This window comes from Podarcis muralis, chromosome 3, assembly GCF_964188315.1.
Source record: "Podarcis muralis chromosome 3, rPodMur119.hap1.1, whole genome shotgun sequence".
Lineage (NCBI taxonomy): Eukaryota > Metazoa > Chordata > Lepidosauria > Squamata > Lacertidae > Podarcis > Podarcis muralis.
In genome coordinates, this window is record NC_135657.1 from 102,084,279 (window position 1) to 102,104,237 (window position 19,959).

Sequence of the window (19,959 nt, forward strand, 5' to 3'; positions counted from 1 at the left end):
TATTTGAAAAAAAGAGAGAGCTTAAGTTTTATTATAAGCAAAGATAGCAAAATATATCCTGTGTGTTCTTATGTATGTTCATTATATCCTATTTACTGCACATCACACAAGTAGAATGTAATATCACTTTTGTATGATATATTAGATATTTAGAAGAATGAACAGATGGAAAATAGGGATATATTTGAAATTCATTAAAAAAACAAAAAACCCATGGGGATGAAATGGGGGAGCGTTGGCAGTCTGCAATTGAAGAGCCCAGATACAGGTTTGGTAGCTAATCTGTAGTTTATGTGGAATGGGATAGCAGTCTTTTAAAAAAGCTAAGAAGGTTTAGTGCCACAGCTAAGTACAATTCAAGGCTGCTTCTTTCTGCAGCTTTGGAATTGAGCAAACGGGGCAGATTGAAGCACCTTTTGTCTTAGGGACTTTGCAATAATAGGATGACTCAGCTCTCAAAATAGAATTTGGAATGGGCATTACCTCATCCACCAGCTTCCCAAGCCTCTTCCCAAGGAACAGGAAATGTTGAATCACTTGATTCACAGAGTGGGTTCTGTTGACAATGGTAAACCTTAATGGGGGGTGGATTTCAGTGGCCTGTTTTGCTGAGCCTTTAATGAATAACTGGCTTGGCTTTTGAAAAGGCTTATTCATAGCAGCGAAAGTGTATGTAGGTTAGCAGAAGTCTGGTCTTGACTGTTTGTGATGGGCATTTCCTGATGCTTCTCAGTGTTTTGCAAATGTTCTGCAAATAAGCCCACAAATTCGTCTACATTAGTCATCTGTACTGGTGTCCTGAAGAGTCACCACTGGTTACCAGGCAAGTGGCTATTTGCAAGGGTATCCTTTGTCATGTTTATGATCCTGAGAAGAGTTGATATACATAGAATCATGGAGCTGGAAAGGACTTCAAGGGTCATTTAGATGTGAGACTGACACACAGGGCTTCCATGTTTCAACATGTTAAGGCATCTTTTCCCAACCTGGTGCCCTTCAGGTACAACATGCGAAAGGCACTAGCTTAGGGAAGGCTGGAGCCCGAAACTTCTCCCCATCCCAATCAGTTTCTTGTGAACAATCGTTTAGTTGTGAACACAAACAATTTTAGGGGAATGCTTGAAATCATCATAGAATTTCCAGCTAGCGGGGTTGGCCTGTCATGTTTCATAAAGCATCTTGCAGATGACAAATGTTTGGAGGAGAGCGGGGGATGGGCAAGAAACGCTGAGTGCTAAAAATAGAGCTAGAGTTTTGTGTAACATTTTTGTCCCCCTTCCCCCAATGAATGGGGCATGTTCTTGTCATTGCATTGTTTTATACTATTTGGAGGCTCCGTGATCATATTATAAAGTACAGTGGTACCTCGGGTTACAAACGCTTCAGGTTACAGACTCCGCTAACCCAGAAAGAGTACCTCAGGTTAAGAACTTTGCTTCAGGATGAGAACAGAAATTCTGGCGGCATGGCGGCAGCAGGAGGCCCCATTAGCTAAAGTGGTGCTTCAGGTTAAGAACAGTTTCAGGTTAAGAAAGGACCCCCAGAACGAATTAAGTACTTAACCCGAGGTACCACTGTAGTTGTGTTCTATGCTTTTAAATCAATCACTGCTAAGAGTTGTTCGTTTTCGCTTTCCAAGGTATTTCTTATCAATTTTTAAAAAATATCTGTGTGGTGTGAGCAAATTTTTATTCTGACCCAGTGTGTGACCCAGAGAAAAAGAAGTTTGAGAATTGCTGCATTAGACCTTGAATGTATTCCGTGAACCCATCGCTATTTTGCTTCCGGAAAATAGCACCAATGAGCCAATAATGGTAAAAACGACGTTGGGATGTTGGCAGAGCCAACTTTCTGCCTCTCCACCAGCAACAAGCCTCTTGAAGTAAGCTTGACAAAGGCCCAGTTTTGTGAAAAGCAAGGGCTACTTCAGGGAAGCTGCAAACAGTGCTATTAATAAACCAGTGCCAGGGCGAATTGTGAGGGCTTCTGTCGGTTCCCACGGAACATTGTGCTCTCCTGGCTCTTTGTGGTGACGTCATGCTGGGCGCTCGGTGGCACTTCTGATCAATTTCACTTCCTCAGTTTAATCCCTCTTACTGGATTTTGACTCAGCAGTCACTCTTATTTGGAGCAGGACAGACATCCCCCTTTGACTGGCTTCACCATTCAACTCTCCCACAAATCCATACAATTTTGCATTTGTACATTTTACACTGCTGACGGATACTCTTTTTTGCAATGGGTTGGGAGAGAAGGCATTTACTTGCTCAATGCAGATTCGTGGGAACGGTGCCTCCTTGTTTTGTAGTGACCTCAGGAGAACCGTGTCGCTGGTAAAATGTTAGTCACCAAGCAGTTCATGAGAGGTTCCCTTCCATAGAAGGGAATCGGCAGGATGAAACGTGGTTGCAAATACTGCCAACGCTGATACACACACACCTTTTCTTTCTTTTTTTACACACACAGAAATGTAGCTAAAGTGTATTAATTGGGGTGTGAGTAACTTTATTATTTCAGCATATCTAAAAATAGATGTGTCACTAAACCAGCAAAGTATTTGACTTTGCAGATGGATTATTGGTTGTTGTTGTTTTAAAAAACTTCCATTATCCTTAAGTGTCTGTGACTGCCTTATTATTATTATTATTATTAAGATTATTATTAAGATTTATATACCATCCTTCATCGTAAGATCTCAGGGCGCTTCACAGAACAAAATATAGGATAAAGACAAGTAAATAAGTACAGTGGTACCTCGGGTTAAGTATTCGTTCCGGAGGTCCGTTCTTAACCTGAAACTGTTCTTAACCTGAAGCACCACTTTAGCTAATGGGGCCTCCTGCTGCCGCCGTGCTGCCAGAGCACGATTTCTGTTCTCATCAAAACAACAAATTTCCCCTTCCCAAAGACATGTTTTAAAGGCTGTAGAATATTAATCTGCCGTTTCTTCTGCACTTGAAACCTTCAATAGCATCAGATTTGGGAAGTGGAAGTGGCAACGGTAACATTTACAAAGAATCAGAAAGATGTGCCATCTCTGTAAATAAGGAGAGCATAGTGTGATCATTGCAACATTTCAAGAAGTTCTGTGGCAGTTGTGTCCAAGTCTAGGGTGGATCACTATTGAAATCTAATATGACGTTGACTGGAATGAGCACAAGCTTTGGGGAGAATTTTGTTAAGGCTTGACAGTGGGTGTCCGTTCGGAAAGACCTTGAGGACCTTGCTTCGATCCCTTCCAGTTCAAACAGCCTGATGGATCAGCCCTAAGGAAGTCAGATTATCCTCCACCAGGGCCAAGGCCTTCTCAGTGATGGCTCCAACCTGGTGGAATGCTCTGTCCCATGAGACCAGGGCCCTGCAAGATTTAACTTCCTTCTACAGGGTCTGTAAGACACAGCTATTCTGCCTGGCTTTCAATTTGAACTTAGCCTGATCATTTATTCCCCTTCCTTCCTTCCCACCCCCTCCCCCTTTTATGAAGATTACCCGCTCTGGGATCCCACAGCTAATTCTCCCCCGGTCTCCTCGTTGGCCCAAATAGGACTAATGTAGCCAGCTAGCCCTGGTGATCATCTAATGTTTATTGGATGGATTTCCCCCCTAAATTGATTTTTGAATTCTGAATTTATTGTTATTCACATTTTATACTGTATTTTATCCTGCTTTTTGTTGCATCAATTACCGTATTTTTCGCTCTATAAGACGCACCAGACCACAAGACGCACCTAGTTTTTGGAGGAGGAAAACAAGAAAAATATATATTCTGAATCTCAGAAGCCAGAACAGCAAGAGGGATTGCTGCGCAGTGAAAGCAGCAATCCCTCTTGCTGTTCTGGCTTCTGGGATAGCTATGTAGCCTGCATTCGCTCCATAAGACGCACACACATTTCCGCTTACTTTTTAGGAGGGAAAAAGTGAGTCTTATAGAGCAAAAAATACGGTAAGTGTTTTAAATTTTTTGTTAGCCGGCCTGAGCCTGGTTTCCTGAACCAGGAAGGGCAGGGTATAAATGTTTATTATTATTATTATTATTATTATTATTATTATTATTATTATTATTCAAAGCCTACTTTAAGATAGCATATTAGGGGTGATCATGCATCCTTTGCAGGATTCACCTGAGCTTTATTCTGCGGCTCCCTCTCCAGAAAGCACAGAGAAGGCTCTCTTTTTGGAATGGTCTTCCATTACAATTTTGGGTGCCAGTTCTTTTCATACCATTAGGAGCACATTGTAGGGTTCTGCACTGCTTTCTTCTTATCTTCCAGCACAGTAAGAATTGCCACTGTTATTCCCCCCCCCCTCTCTCTTAGAAAAGCAGCTGTCGAGTGAAATTGTGCCAGCGTGTTTTCCTCTCTGCAGCTAATAGCTGCTTTTGATTAGAGACATGGGGGAGAATGTTAAAGGGCGCCTCCTCCAGGCCACAAATCTCCCCCCTCCCCAAAATTCAATTTGTAAGTCCACAGGGTGGCTGTTCCTCTGAAGAAAAAAAAAAAAAGAAACACTCTTAACAGTGTCTGCTGGATTTTTCTGCTGTCATTTAAACCTCTAGATCTAAAAAGACTAAGAAACCCACGCCTCCTCCAGCCAAAGACGGGAAGCCCAAGTTAACGATTTTTGACGAAGAAGCTGTTCCCGATGAAGGACTGTTTGGCTCAGCTAAAGGGTTTTCATTCAGCAGCAGCAAGAGGATATTGGCAGCCGAAAAAAGTAAGTGTATTTCAGCTCCTTGATGTGCGCTCTGAAAATATGTGCCAAAGTTTCACAAAGCTTAGTTGCAAAACTCCAAATCGCTCTATGGCAGCTTGGGCATACAGTCATTTATTCCAAAATGGAAAATGCATTAGTATGCTCATTTAGATATGTGTAATGACTCCAATGGTTGAGTTGGGTTAAAAGCAAAGACCCCTATCTCCCTCTTTTTCTCCCTATGAGGGCTGCATTCCCTTAAGGATATTCTTCCAGTGGCTACAGACCAGCAGTGGGGAGAACGCATTCAGAATCAAGCTGAATGAGGTCATCAGTGGTAGCTTATGCCCATTGGGTGGAAGACAGGAAAGCCAATATTCCATACCCTCCAACATTTCTCTGATTAAAATAGGGGCATCCTATTTATTATTAGTATTATATTTTATTTAATTAATTAATTAATTAATTAATTAATTAATACCCTGTCCATCTGACTGGGTTGCTTCAGCCTCTCTGGGTGGCTTCCAACATATATAAGAATACCATGAAACATTAAACATTTAAAAACTTCCCTGTCTTCTAAAGGTTGTATAGTTACTTGTGGGTCTCATATCTCCATACACTCCAACATTTCTTGGATGAAAATAGGGACATGGATGGCACTGTGGTCTAAACCACGGAGCCTAGGACTTGCCGATCAGAAGGTTGGCAGTTCGAATCCCTGCGATGGGGTGAGCTCCCATTGCTCGGTCCCTGCTCCTGCCAACCTAGCAGTTTGAAAGCACCTCAAAGTGCAAGTAGATAAATAAGTACCGCTCTGGCGGGAAGGTAAACGGCGTTTCCGTGTGCTGCTCTGGTTTGCCAGAAGCGGCTTAGTCATGCCGGCCACATGACCCGGAAGCTGTACGCCGGCTCCCTCGGCCAATAAAGCGAAATGAGCGCTGCAACCCCAGAGTTGGCCATGACTGGACCTAATGGTCAGGGGTCCCTTTACCTTTCCTTTAAGGAAAAATGGAACATTCCAGGATCAAATCAGAAACTGGGATGGCTTCTGTAAATCCGGGACTGGAAAACAGGGACACTTGGAGGATCTGATATTCAGTCTACTGCTGTGTACAAGTCAAATGTAGCTGTTATCTCTTTGTTCAATTATCAGATCTGAAATTGTTTGAAGATCCAGACCTTGGTGGATTGGTGACTCTGGGTGACTCGCTGCTGTTGCCAACTGCCTGTGCAAGCACGGAACACGCATTAAGCGGTAGCCTTGAGGAGGACACCGAAGAGCTCTTGAGGTACGGTATTAATCTTGGATGCATCTGAAGTTGTAGGGTCTTCTGTGTTCCCTAGCTTTGCAGAGCAGCAAACATGTAGCAACTCTTATGCTGGAAAGGTTTGCATTCGGAAATGTCAACAGGCTAAACGGTAGCCCAAGACTTTGATTTTCATTATCTGTAAATTGGTATCTGATCTAGCCCTTACTAAGAATTTGTATTTTTTAATGCATGATGCAAATACAGTGGTACCTCGCAAGACGAATGCCTCGCAAGACAAAAAAACTCGCTAGACGAAAGGGTTTTTTGTTTTTTGAGCTGCTTCGCAAGACGATTTTCCCTAGGGGCTTGCTTCGCAAGACGGAAACGTCTTGCAAGTTTGTTTCCTTTTTCTTAACACCGTTAATACAGTTGCGACTTGACTTCGAGGAGCAACTCATAGAGGAGAGGAGCAACTCATGTGGTAACCTTTTTTGAGGTTTTTAAAGACTTTGGTGATTTTTGAAGCTTTTCCAAAACTTTCCCAACACCGTGCTTTGCAAGACGAAAAAAATCGCAAGACGACAAAACCCGCGGAATGAATTAATTTCGTCTTGCGAGGCACCACTGTAACTTGTATATGAACCCCGAGCGTTGAGCTGTATTCAATGCTACAGTGTATCCAACAAAGTTGTCTTTTTGGTGCAAGGACTTCCACTTGTGTAATGGGACTTCCGCCCCTTGTGCACCCTGTAAATCTGCTCTGGAGGGGTTTGGGAACCCCCAATGTATTTGGGGGGCACATGGTACAAAGGAAGAAGGAGAGGAAGTTCTGTTGTACAAGTGGAAGTCGTTGGGTGAGCAGGATAAGTTCACTGGATGCCACCCTTAGGCCTCAGGATTCATAGTGAATGAGGTAGTATGCAACATAGTTTTAATCAGAGTTAAACCCATTGGAATGAATGAACACGACTAAGTGAGGCCTATTGATTTCAGTGGGCCTACTCTGAGTAACAATACCCATTGTTAATAGTTTTGTCCATTGTGGCACCAACCTTACTCATCATCTATAGCACAAATCTTTATGGTTTGTGCTTAGCAATCATTTGCAGGTTAAAGGCATACGATAACATGATTTAGAATTTCAGGGGACTAGAATAAATTGCACACTTTATTAGCGATCCGGGAGATTTTACAGACCCACATTTCATTAACTACAGGAATGCACTTGCATGCAAAATGTCCAGGCCAAAAGTCATGTTTTGAGTGACTTTCTGAAAGCTTTAATGATTACTTACTAATGTGAGTGGGGTGGGGGGGGCGGGGAATCCACTGTGTGAGGTCCCTTGGAATATGTGATTGTGAGCCTTCCTTTGTTTATACAAAGAGTACTTTTATTAACAAGTCACATCAGCAACACCTACCTTAATCTACTTGGAGGTAAAAATTTAGTTGCACATTGTGTCTTATGCATTGGCAACACATTTGATCTTCTAAGGCATGATGTCTTCAGGGCACAGCCTGATTTTTACTGGAGTGGAATATTTGAGAAGGAAGAACACACACAGTCATTAGCTGCCATCTATTGTTTTTCTTCTGTCTCACCCCAGTAATCAAAGATAGACATTTTGTCTGTATGGGCAAAACACCACCTTATGCAACCTTTGAATTAAACATAAACCACTGCAAACAGCTTCTTCATCTGTCAGATGAATATGCATCACATTATACGGGTTCTTCCAGCTTGGTAAAGTAAGAAAAAGGCCACTCTGGGCAGCTTTCAAAACATATAGAAACAAAGGTGCCATCTTGCGCCGAATATTGTGGGTGCCCGCAATGAAAGGCTTCAGCTTTGCCCATTGACTTGGAGGGGGGAGCAGCCCCCACAAATATATTATTGTGGGTGCTGAAGCAGTTGGCTCCAGTGTATAGAAACATAAGAAAACATGAAACATTAAAAACATTCTGATACAGGGCTGCCTTCAGTTGTCTTCTAAAAGTTGTGTAGTTCTTTATCTCCTTGATATCTGGTGGGAGGGTGTTCCACAGGGAGGGCGCCAGTACTGAGAAGGCCTTCTGCCTAGTTCCCTGTAACTTCACTTCTCGCAATGATGAAACTGCCAGAAGGCCTCCGAAGAGCTGAACCTTGGAGCTAAGTGATGGGGGTGGAGATGTTCCTCCAGGTATACAGGGCCGAGGCTGTTTTTAGGGCAATAAAAGCCAGGACCAACACTTTGAATTGTGCTTGGAAATATGCTGGGAGCCAGTGAAGATCCTTTAGGACTGGTGTTATACATATGGTCCTGGCAGCCACTCCCAGTCACCAGTTTGGCAGCCACATTCTGGTATAGTTGTAGTTTCTGAGTCAACTTCAAAGGTAGCCCCACGTAAAGCACATTGTGGTAGTCCAAGAGGGAGATAACCACTCTGGCAAGACAGTCTGGGGGCAGGTAGGGTCTCAGCTGGCAGACCAGATGAAGTTGGTAGACAGCCGTCCTGGACCTGTGCCTCCATGGAGAACTGTGAGTCCAAAATGACTCCCAGGCTGCACATCTGGTCCTTCAGGGGCACAGTTACCCCATTCAGGACCAGGGAGTCCCCCACATCCGCCTACCCCTTGTCTACTAAAAACATTACTTCTATCTTGTCAGGATTCAACCTCATCCATCCATTATGCAGAATAGGGAAACTTGTGGTGTAGATTAGAACCACTCTTTTCCCCCCTGATCCCTGAGGTGTGACCCTTTGGTATTTTCTTACGACAAATATAATTGTTTCTTGCTCTCTTTTCAAATGGTGGTGGAGATGCTGAATCTTTGGCACTGGCATGGCAACCAACTTCTTGTTTCTAGCTTATTTGACCTAATTAGAAAGTGTCGATGTTTTCCATGCAAACCCAGCTGCTATTAAACCATCACAGTATTATGACAAGAAGTTCTAACACATGCTTTCCTTTTTTAAACCAAACTTAACATATTTAAATTTAAAAATAGAATGTGGGTTTCTGTGCTCTTTATAAACCTTTAAAATTAAAAATAGACAGCAAACACCCATGTTTCTTTATAACGCTTATAAACAATGAGATACACTTTTTGTTTCCTTTTCTTAAACTTTTCAGATACCGTATTTTTTTTTGGGGGGGGAATAAAGAAAAAAAAATTATTTCCCCCCCAGGCACGGGGCTGGTGCGGGGGAAGACGGAGCTTCCCCCGACCCCAGCCCCCAGAACAGGCTGCTGCCTGCAAGCCTTGCAAGCCCGGCGAGACCTCCTGCCGGGCGCGGGAGGCTTGCGGACACCTTCCCGAAGCACGGGGCGTCCTCCGGAGGGCACCCCGTGCTTCGGGATGCAGGCTGCCACCCCAAGCCTCGCGCGCCCGGCGGGACCTCCAGAACTCCCCCAGGCTCGCAAGGCTTGCGGATAGCTTCCTGAAGCCTGGAGAGCGAGAGGGGTCGGTGCGCACCGATGCCTCTCACTCTCCAGGCTTCAGCGAAAGCCTGCATTCGCCCCATAGGACGCACACACATTTCCCCTTCATTTTTGGAGGGGGAAAAGTGCGTCCTATAGGGCGAAAAATACAGTAGTTGCTTTGCCTCCTGTGTTCTATGGAATGTGCATAAAATATCAGAAAACACTGTTCTCTATTGGCCTGGGTTTGTTGTATCTCATTCTTTCATAGGAGTCATGAGATGTATCAAAAGTAGTGCTAAGAGCCAGTGTGGTGTAGTGGTTAGGAGCAATGGACTCGTAATCTGGTGAACTGGGTTCGTGTCTCCGCTCCTCCACATGTAGTTGCTGGGTGACCTTGGCCTAGTCCCACTTCTTTGAAGTCTCTCAGCCTCACTCACCTCACAGGGTGTTTGTTGTGGGGGAGGAAGAGAAAGGAGATTGTTAGCCACTTTGAGACGCCTTAGGGTAGTGATAAAGTGAAATATCAAATCCAAACTCTTCTTCTTATTATTATTGTTCCATCAGTGTAACAGAAAACATTTCCCCCTTGTACCCCTCAATCTGTTCTAGGTGTTCTTCCCAACCCTCTGGAGCAGATTTGGGAAAGGGGGGGGGTGAGGAGAAACCATGGTGGATCTAGGAGTCTCAAATTTCAGCAGCACCCTGTGCATTGCCAAAATTTGCTGCCTCTCGCTTTCCATTCTACATCATTGTTACAGCCAGGGCCTTTTTTCAGCCAGAGCTCACAGCTCTGGCACCTCTCAGGTGGGTGCCATTGCCATTCTAAGAGAACAAAGGAGAGGTTCGTGGTGAGCCCCGGCACCTTTTTTTCTAGGAAAATAGCACTGGTTACAATGCCCCCGAGGCTCTGAACACAGTGTGACCAAACCTAAATCTGCACCTTGGAGAAGGTCCTTTGCACAAGCAGAAATCCTTCTGTGGATAGAATGAGGGCACTGGAAATCACCCAATTATTTTTCAGGGTTTTCGTGACAAAGTGAAGCTTGTATGAAAAGTCTAATGTAGCAGGAGTACTGTTGTTCCGCCTGACCTTTGGCTTAGAATCAACTTGATCCCCTTCCCCTCTATCCTTTCTCCTTTCTCCTTCTGTGATGGAACTCCTATTTGAGGACTTCCTTGGCTTTTTTCCAGGCCCACGTAGGACCAGTCTGGATAGTTGGCCTTGGTGTAGATATGACGTTTTCATCCCCCAAAAGTTTTTGATTTGAGTTTCTACTGAAATGAGGCTGCATTTTAATCTTGTTTTTTTAATCTTGTTTTAATCTTGTTTTTAAGTTGTATTTTAATCAATTGTTTTATACCTGGTGTTAGCTGCCCTGAGCCCGGTCGTGGCTGGGGAGGGTGGGGTATAACTAAAATTTTATACTATTCTAATGATTGTCGAATGTTACTTTTTTGATGTAGGTTGCCTATTTTAAAGTTATGTTTTATTATCACATTTTTGTATTGCATTAGATTGTTGCAAGATGCACATTTTTTGTTTCTTCAGCTTGTAAACCGCCTTGAGTATTGTAAGATAGAAAGGCGGTATACAAATTAAAAATGATGATTATTATTTATTATTTATTTATTACTACTACTACTACTACTACTACTACTACTACTACTACTACTATGTGTTGGTGAGATTTTGAAGTAGAAGTTTCATCTTTAACCCAAAAATAAATATCCCCTCCCCCACAATCAGAATAAGATTTGCTTCACAGCTTTGAACTTGTTCTTCCTCCTCAGAGTGGAAGAAGATTTTGAGAAGATGTGGAAACTAAGCTCCAAGCCCAAGCTACCACCTAAGCCAGCGTTACCAAAGAAGCCAGCAGTAACTGATGCAAAACCCCCATTCTCCTCAGCCCCCAAAACAAAGCCAACTGAAGTAAAGGCTCAGACCATGGGCGAAGTTGATATCCTCCAGTACATTCAAGAAAACGAATCTACCAGCAGTGAAGAACCAAGCCTGTTCTGAAACACAGACTATGCCAGACTTTACTTCAGGAAGAACTTCCACCAGCCTTCTGCATCTGGTTGGACAGAGCAGGCTTTGGCCCAGCACCCTCGGTTGACAGCTTGCCTGCTGGTTCATTATGGCAAAGAGAGCAGATTTGTAAGCAGCAAATCAATGAACGGCTTGTGTGTGTTCTGACCGCAGAGCAGCTGGGATCTGATCAAAGATGCCTTATGTTTGTTTTTTTCAGGGAGTTTCAAGAGCAAGGCTAGAATTTTGTTGAAAGTGAGAGTGCTATCTCGTTTTTTTGTTTTCTTTTTTTTGTACTACAGTTGTAGTTCAAACTGTTGAAATATGTTCATGCAACATAATTGGGGGCAAATTGATTATTTGAGAGGTAGAGGGGATAAAGGGAGCGGACCTAGTAAGGTGAGTGAGTAAAGTAAAATAACTTTTTTTTCTTAATTGAAAATAGTTTTAACTGCTTCTCCTTGTCCCTAGAATCAGAGAATTGTAGAGCTGGAAGGTATTTCAAGTGTCATCTAGTCCAACCCCCTGCAATCCAGGAATCTCAGCTAAAGCATCCATGACAGATGGCCATCCAAATTCTGCTAAAAAATATCCAAGGAAGGAGAGTCCACAACCTCCTGAGGGAGACCGTTTCACTGTCAAACAGTTCTTAGTGTCAGAAGGTTTTTCCTGATGTTTAGTTGGAATCTCAACTTTTTGTATCTTAAAGCCATTGGTTCGAGTCCTGAAGCAGAAGAAAACAAGTTTGCTCCATCCTCTATTTGACAGCCCTTTAGATATTTGAAGATGGCTCTCGTATCTCCTCCTAGCCTCTTCTTTCTCAGGCTATAAACATACACAGCTCCTTCAACCATTCTTCATATGGCTTGGTTTCCAGACCCTTGATCATCTTGGTTGAAATATCTCCTTGAAACAACTTTCTAGAAAATATGCCAAAAAAACCCTTCACCCCCTGGATTGATTGGCTACAGGGCACATACAGCATTCCCCCCCCAGACCCACATTGCCCCATATTTATGGTGTTTATATGTGTATGGGGTGTCCAATTGCTTCTTCACGAGAAGCACTAGATTTTCTCTCCTGACCATAGTTTGTAGTGGTGTATTGGAGACTATGCTCAATAGCCCCCAGAGTTTCAGGAGCAGCTTGTTACGTAGCAGGAAAAGGGGGGGGGGAAATGTGGGAGTTTTGATCATGGCATCTGGTTTTCGTCTCTTCAGCTCCATTCCTAGGGCTAAGGTAGGTGCAGACTTCTTTTTACAAGCTGAAATTTTTGCATTTCTTGCTATCACTTTGGGTGAGGAGAGATTAAGTTGTATATTGAACAGTGTAAGCTAAAAGCCCCGTAAATCCATCTCTGCCAACGTTCACGAGCATTTTGTGAGTTTATTTAAAAGCTGCAGCTTTATAGATGTCAAGCCCTTGATATAGATGCCTATGCTATTTGTAAGAGGGTTAGGAAAAGGAACAGAAATATGACCTGTACCAGTGGGTTCAAATTGCAAAAGAAGGGTTATTTTTGGACTAAACATTAAGATGAACATAATTTTAGGATTTTAAGCTATTGCCACAACTTAGTGGTGGATTTCTTGAAAGACATTCAACTAGATCAGGCATGGAGAATGCTTTGACCTTCCAGATGTTCCCATCAGTCCCAGCGAGCATGGTCAGTAGCCAGGAATGATGGGCGTTGCAACTGAACAAGGACTACCTCTCCCCATATGAACTGACCTGGCCCCTCAATCCTCATCTGAGGCCCTTCTTCATGTGCCTCCACTGTCAGAGGTCTGGAGGGCAGCAACACAAGAACAGGCCTTTTCTGTGGTGGCTCCCCTCTTGTCAAATGCTCTCCCCAGGGAGGCTCGCCTGAGGCCTTCACTACATATCTTCAGGTGCCAGAAAAAAACATTCCTTTTCTCCCATGCCTTTGGCTAATTAAGCAGTCTATGTGGCCTTTTAAACTTTGTGTGGTGGGGGTTATTGTTTTTCTTTGTCACTATGTTACATATTTTTGTGTTTTTATGTTGTACACCAGCCTGTGATCCTTGGATGAAGAGCGGTATTGAAATTTAATTGGCAACATCATCATCATCAACAACAACTGGAGAGCCAAAGGTTCTGCACACCCGAACGAGATGATTGCTTCCAACTTGATTCTGTATTTTGATAGTTCAATTAGACAGCTGACGAAAGTGCTTTAAAATTGTTTTTCTCTTTTTATATGAACCTATCCTATGTCTTTCTCATTCTCTTTTGGGTAACTGAGGCCCACAAAACAAATATCTCTTGAGGAGAAGTTAAGCCATATCAAGAGACTTGCCAAGCCAGTAAGCTTATCTCTATTGCCTTTTGAATATACACCTGAATGAATGGAGGGGGAAATATCGAAGCACTTTAAATGAGTTGTGTTTATAATGTATTATGTTCATCATTCTGTTTTGAATAAAAGTATTAAGCACTATGAAAATTAAATATTCCCTCTTGAGATTTGAAAGACAAATAGCCCCGTAGATCAAATTATATGCTATTATATATTATAAGAGCAAATGAGCAGTGCAATTTAGATTGGGTCTGTTAGACTGTTTAGTAACATCTTTCCTCTTTATGCACAGCACAGTTTATTTGTTCATTCATTTTTAAAGCATTAAAGGTAGAAATAGTTTGTTTCATGCAGTACAGTACATAATGTTGACACTAAACCAATGTGCTGGAGTAAGTAGAAACACTCTTGTGAATACAGATGGGTAAAGTAATGCATAGGAAACATCTTGATTGCTGTGAACAGCTTCTGCTGCTTGTTCATACATACTCCTTAGGTGACCAGCCTGAAGCTTGGATCCTGTGGGCCAATCTATGGCACAGAGTTTGGCCCACCCTCCTGCCTCCTACTCTTGCACTGCCCAGTATACACCCTAGCTTAGTCAGGCAGAGGCAAACTCGGACCAAGACACACATGGAACTATGGATTCAGCAAAGATTCCAAGGCAACCCTCAGTTGTAAAGTAGCTATTGTCACCTGGGAACTTAAGTTGTACAGCATCAGACCGTTGGTCCACCTAGTTCACTATTGTCTACACCAGTCCACCCAAAACTTGGTGTCTCCAGCTGCTTTTGGACTACAACTCCCATCATCCCTAGCTAGCAGGGCCAGTAGCCAGGGGTGATGGGAATTGGAATCCAAAAGCAGTTTTTGAAACCCTTGTCTATACTGACAGGCAGCTGTTCTACAAGGTTACAGGCCATAGCTGTCAACTGTCCCTTATTTGGCGGGAAACTCCCTTATCCCAGCACTGTGTCCTGCTGCTGTCCCGGATTGATGATGTCCCTTAAATTTCCTGGGTTTCATGCTCGCCCGGCTCGGGAGGGAAGCAGCGGCTTGGGGTCCTCCGCCTTGAGAGAGCAAGAGTGAGCACGTGCATGAGCTGCCATGTCTCTGTCTCTCCCTTTTCCCCCTCAGGGGCGTGTCATGAGGAGACGGGTGGCGGCGGGCGGGCAGCCCCTCTCTTGCGAGACTTCCGCTGCGCTGCCAGGGGAAGCCAGGGGCGCCGCAACCGCCTCAAGCCAGGCTCGCGGGCGGTGTGGACGAGAGCCTCCCTCCCTCCCTCTCTCTTGGGCGGGGAAGGGCCGATGGAACTCCTTGCTCTGGGACGACGGCAGCCCCGACGTGCTGCTTAGCATACCCTCCAACCAGTGCACCATCTTAATGTAGTGATTTCCCCCTCTGCATCCCTTTCATAACTCTATTTTTATAAATCATTTGTTCATCCATAGTTCACATTTTTACTACAAGTTTTCTGTCAATCCTACCAATGTATGTAACTCTTTACAATAGCTTTTCAAATAAATTATAAACTTTCCCCATTCTTCCTGGTTTCTAATTCTGCCTGTAAGCTTTGCCATCTCGACGTCGTTCATCAGTTTTGACTGTCACTCTTCTTTGGTCGGAGTTGTAAACTCTTAGGATCATCTAGTCTAACCCCCTGCAAAACACAGTCGCAGCCAAAGCAGCATGGCTCCATTAGTGGCGGATTGATGTATAAGCTAAGCAAAATCCCTTATTTTGGCTGCTGATCCCTTATTTTCGAGGCTGCTGGTCCCTTATTTTCAAATCTGTAAGTTGACAGCTATGTTACAGGCACGGGCCCTCCCAGCATACATGGAGATACGAGATGTTGAACCTGGCACCTTCTGCATGTTTGGTTTGCATCCAGCCCACTGAAATCAGTTGTTTAACCACTGGTTAGTTGGACAGTGTTAACTTTAAAAGGCACAGGAATCCTATCTTTGTCTGGCAAGCACATGTGCAAAGGAAAACACATGCAGAATGTTTTAGAATATGAAAAGAACAATACTTGTTATCTTTGAAGTGAATGGATCAGATGTATCCACCCAGAAATGCCAAGAGGTCATATCCTGCCCTCTTTATTAAGTGAAAAATGCAAAGAGAGAAAAAAAATGCTCCAGAAGCATCACGCAATTGATTCATTGACTTTTTCTGTAGGCTCCCCACTTTTTCTTTTTCAGAGACCTAGGATTCTCCTGTATAAGAAACCGCTGGGTTTGTTGACACAGTGTTTTTACCTGGCGTATCCGATTTCTAAATAATTAGCCGTGTTATGAAACGTGTGTGCTCTGACACGCCAAGTTTGAGAAGAGATCATAATAAGAAAGTGGTGAATGATCCCATCCAATGTGGTCAGCGAGGCTTATATCCACAGTTACACATCAACTGAAAGCTGGCAATGGATTATTAGTATGTGTGTCAAAAACAGCATCCCTACAAAGCTGGCAAGAAATGAACTGGCTAATGTTTGTTTTTATTAGCTAGGACATCAAACTAGATTAAGTTTGTTGTTGTCCTAGTTAACAAATGTTCAGGATATTCTCTGTGTGTGACTGTGTTTCCTGCTCCTTGGAAGTAGGGAATTGCAAGCCAGATTTGGAGAATATGTTTCCTTGGAAGAATAGAGGATTGAAGACTTGTGTGTTTGTGTGTGTGTGTGTGTGTGTGTGTGTGTGTGTGTGTGTGTGTAACCTATCTGCAGGTAGGGTACATGGGAAGCTAGCAAAATACAGGCACCCTACACCAGGGGTCAGCAAACTTTTTCAGCAGGGGGCCGGTCCACTGTCCCTCAGACCTTGTGGGGGGCCGGACTATTTTTTTTGGGGGGGGGGAATGAACGAATTCCTATGCCCCACAAATAACCCAGAGATGCATTTTAAATAAAAGCACACGTTCTACTCATGCCCAGGGGCCAGATCAGTCCCAATCGCCTTCTAAATCCTGCCCACAGATGGTCCAGGAATCAGCATATTTTTACATGCGTAGAATGTGTCCTTTTAATTAAAATGCATTTCTCGATTATTTGTGGAGCATAGGAATTCATTTTTTTTCTTTTTCTTTCCAAAGTATAGTCTGAGGGACAGTGGACCGGCCCCCTGCTGAAAAAGTTTGCTGACCCCTGATCTAGAGAAATAAAGCCCCCAACCTATCTCTTTGTTTTGCACAACAGGCTAGCACCACACTGACACATCATTAAGGACTGCACACATTAGGCCATTAATTCATTCTCAAGTAGCAGGAGAAGCATCACTAAAATAAGTGGCATGTGCAGTGTTAGAGTTCTCTGAAGAGTGGAGCAAATATGTATTATTCCCAGCACTGGGTTAGGATTGGCAGGCTGGTATAGAACACGGATAGCCAACACAGTGCCCTCAAGTCATTGTGACATACAACTCCCACCAGTCCCAGGCAGCCTGCTCAATTTTCAGGAATTAGAGGAATTGTAATCCAAAAGATCTGCAGGTCACCAGCTCTCTACCCCTGCTATAGAAGAAACGGCTGTAGTATTTTAAACTAAATCCCCATTGCACTTTTAGATTAAAGGTGAGTCTTTGATCTTGAAGGCCCTTGATCTACAGCAGGGTTTCCCAAACTTGGGTCTCCAGTTCTTTTTTGGACTACAATTCCCATCATCCCTGACCACTGGTCTTGCTTGCTAGGGGTGATGGGAACTGTAGTCCAAAAACTGCTGGAAACCCTAATCTACAGCCAAGGGACATGGGTGGCGCTGTGGGTTAAACCACAGAGCCTAGGATTTGCAGATCAGAAGGTCAGCAGTTCGAATCCCCACGACTAAGTGAGCTCCCGTTGCTCAGTCCCTGCTCCTGCCAACCTAGCAGTTCGAAAGCACATCAAAGTGCAAGTAGATAAATAGGTACTGCTCCAGTGGGAAGGTAAATGGAGTTTCCGTGTGCTGCTCTGCTTCGCCAGAAGCAGCTTAGTCATGCTGGCCAATAAAGCGAGATGAGCGCCGCAACCCCAGAGTCAGTCATGACTGGACCTAATGATCAAGGGTCCCTTTACCTTTACTAATCTACAGCCACAGATCAAAGATTGAAAGAATAGTGGAGACAGCAACCCCGATAACTGAGTGTTTTGAGTAAAGATGTAAAATCCTGATAATGAATGTAGTCAGACAATAATTCAGTGTGATGAAATACTTACCCATAAGCCATGATTTAAAATTTGTGACCAGACTCTTCGTAAACAGAGCCGTGCAAACAATGAGAAGTAGACTCCTCTAGGCCACTGTGGCAAATCTAATTGTTATCCATGGAATGTTTTCGAAAATGCTATCTTACCACATGTTTGCTGGCATGCTCCAACACACTTTCCAGTCGTAGTCTAATACAAATCCTGCCTTCTTAGCTTGTTTATCAGCTAGGGGTACCATGTAATTTCCCTGTTTACTATGTTGCAATGTCTGGATGTAAGATAATGCATCTCATCGTCAGTGAAATGTTGCCTAGTGTGGGCTATGTTGATGTGCTCAGAGATGACAACCTCAGATTTGATCCAGTAATCAAAGTCAGAAGGATGTCTGTTGAGAAGGATACAGTTCTCTTCCAAATGAGCATTTGCAAAAGGCATTTCTTTCCCCTCACAATTATATTCCATTAAGTTTCAATATTTTTAACAATCAAAATACAATCACGTCTTTTATTTTTGTCATCTTCCCACCCCATTTTCAATGGAGTTGTTATTTCTCCCCTTCTGCTATCTTCTGTCTATTAAATCATAATCACAATATTATAATCTAATTATTTCTGTTGCTCATGGCTCAAATCCTGCTCACGAGTTCATCATACTATAATATTTCTTAAATAGTCCGAAAAAGGCATCCTTTCTTCCATAAAACACTCGTCATTAGATCCTCTTAATTTTGCTGTTAATTTTGCCAGTTCTGCATAGTCCATTATCCATTCATCTTTGGTAAGAACTTCTTCCTTCTATTTCTGTGCATATACAATCCTAGCTGCTGCATAACATAAACAACTTTAACATATTTGGGGGATTTCTGTTCCTATAATCCTTAACAAAAACGCTTCAGGGTTTGTTTGTTTGTTTGTTTTTTTGTATACTCATTTTAAACATCTTTTTTTTTTTTAATCTCCGTTCTTAACCTGAAACTGTTCTTAATATGAAGCACCACTTTAGCTAATGGGGCCTCCTGCTGCCGCCGCACCACCGGAGCACGATTTCTGTTCTTATCCTGAAGCAAAGTTCTTAACCTGAAGCACTATTTCTTGGTTAGCAGATTCTGTAACCTGAAGTGTATGTAACCCGAGGTACCACTATACTACAAACCCGACAGAGTCAAAAGACCTAGGACTGCAACTCCCATCGCTATGTTGGCTGGGACTGATGGGAGTTGGAGTCCACAACCTTTGGAAGATTGTCAAAGGCTGGAATATGCCATGTGTGGAATCTTGACTGTGGAGTTCAGGCTCCACATAGGCATTTGTGACATTAACTGGTTGAGGCTGTATCTCAGTGCCAGAGCACTTGCTCCAGATGTTATCGGGCTCCAGCATGGTTCAGGATGATAGAACTTCTACTCCACCTACATCTGGAGGACCACAGATCCCTCACCCCATTCTAGACTTCCTTTAATGATTTGTTACAGCAGAATTGTTTGTGGCTGCTGGTGATAGCAAAGGTTGTAACTATTTTAAAAGTCCTTTCATCTAGGCACCTGCTGCTTTTAATTCATGCCAAACAATCCCCGGCTGAGTTCATGTGGGCAAGTTTCAAATGCTTGTTCCCCATGGAAGAAGCAACATGATCTTTCTACCAGCAGCTGTTGTGGCAGACCGATGCTGCCAGACAGTGCTGAGCACACTTGTGCTATAATGCCTTCAGACTCGGCCATCTCACACTCACTGTTTCATTGACTAGGTTTTATCCAAGTTTAGGCCTTCGTGCTGGTTAGGAGCCTACAGAGCTCTCCCTGAGACTTTCCTCTGAGGTGAAAGACTAAGCTGGAAGGGCATATAGGAAGGACCGTGGCTCTGTGACTACAGTTCAAGGTCTCAGCTTCCATCCCCAGCATCTCCAGGTAGGGCTTTGAAAGACTCCTACCTGAAACCGCAGAGAGCACAGAGCAAGAGAAGACACAAATAATAAGAAGAAACAAGAAATAGTACTCATGTAGAAAACAGAACAACAACAAAGATACAGTGGTACCTCGGGTTAAGAACTTAATTCATTCTGGAGGTCCGTTCTTAACCTGAAA

The 19,959-nt window shown here is 43.4% G+C and overlaps 1 protein-coding gene across 2 annotated transcripts in view; it reads left to right on the forward strand.

The window, feature by feature from the left end:
* The window catches only part of HS1BP3 (HCLS1 binding protein 3), a 33,765-nt gene extending 19,913 nt beyond the window's left edge, over window positions 1–13,852 (forward strand). The window contains exons 5-8 of one of the 2 annotated variants that reach the window (XR_003705764.2): window positions 4,556–4,713; window positions 5,849–5,984; window positions 11,143–11,509; window positions 13,416–13,852. Coding sequence is in view for 1 of the 2 variants with exons in the window: in XM_028722335.2 (XP_028578168.2) it covers window positions 4,556–4,713; window positions 5,849–5,984; window positions 11,143–11,371 (523 nt within the window). In the remaining variant the exon portion in view is untranslated. Of the gene's footprint in view, window positions 1–4,555; window positions 4,714–5,848; window positions 5,985–11,142 lie in introns of both variants that reach the window. The other variant, XM_028722335.2, reaches the window with a different exon arrangement.
* The last annotated feature ends 6,107 nt before the right edge of the window (window positions 13,853–19,959 follow it).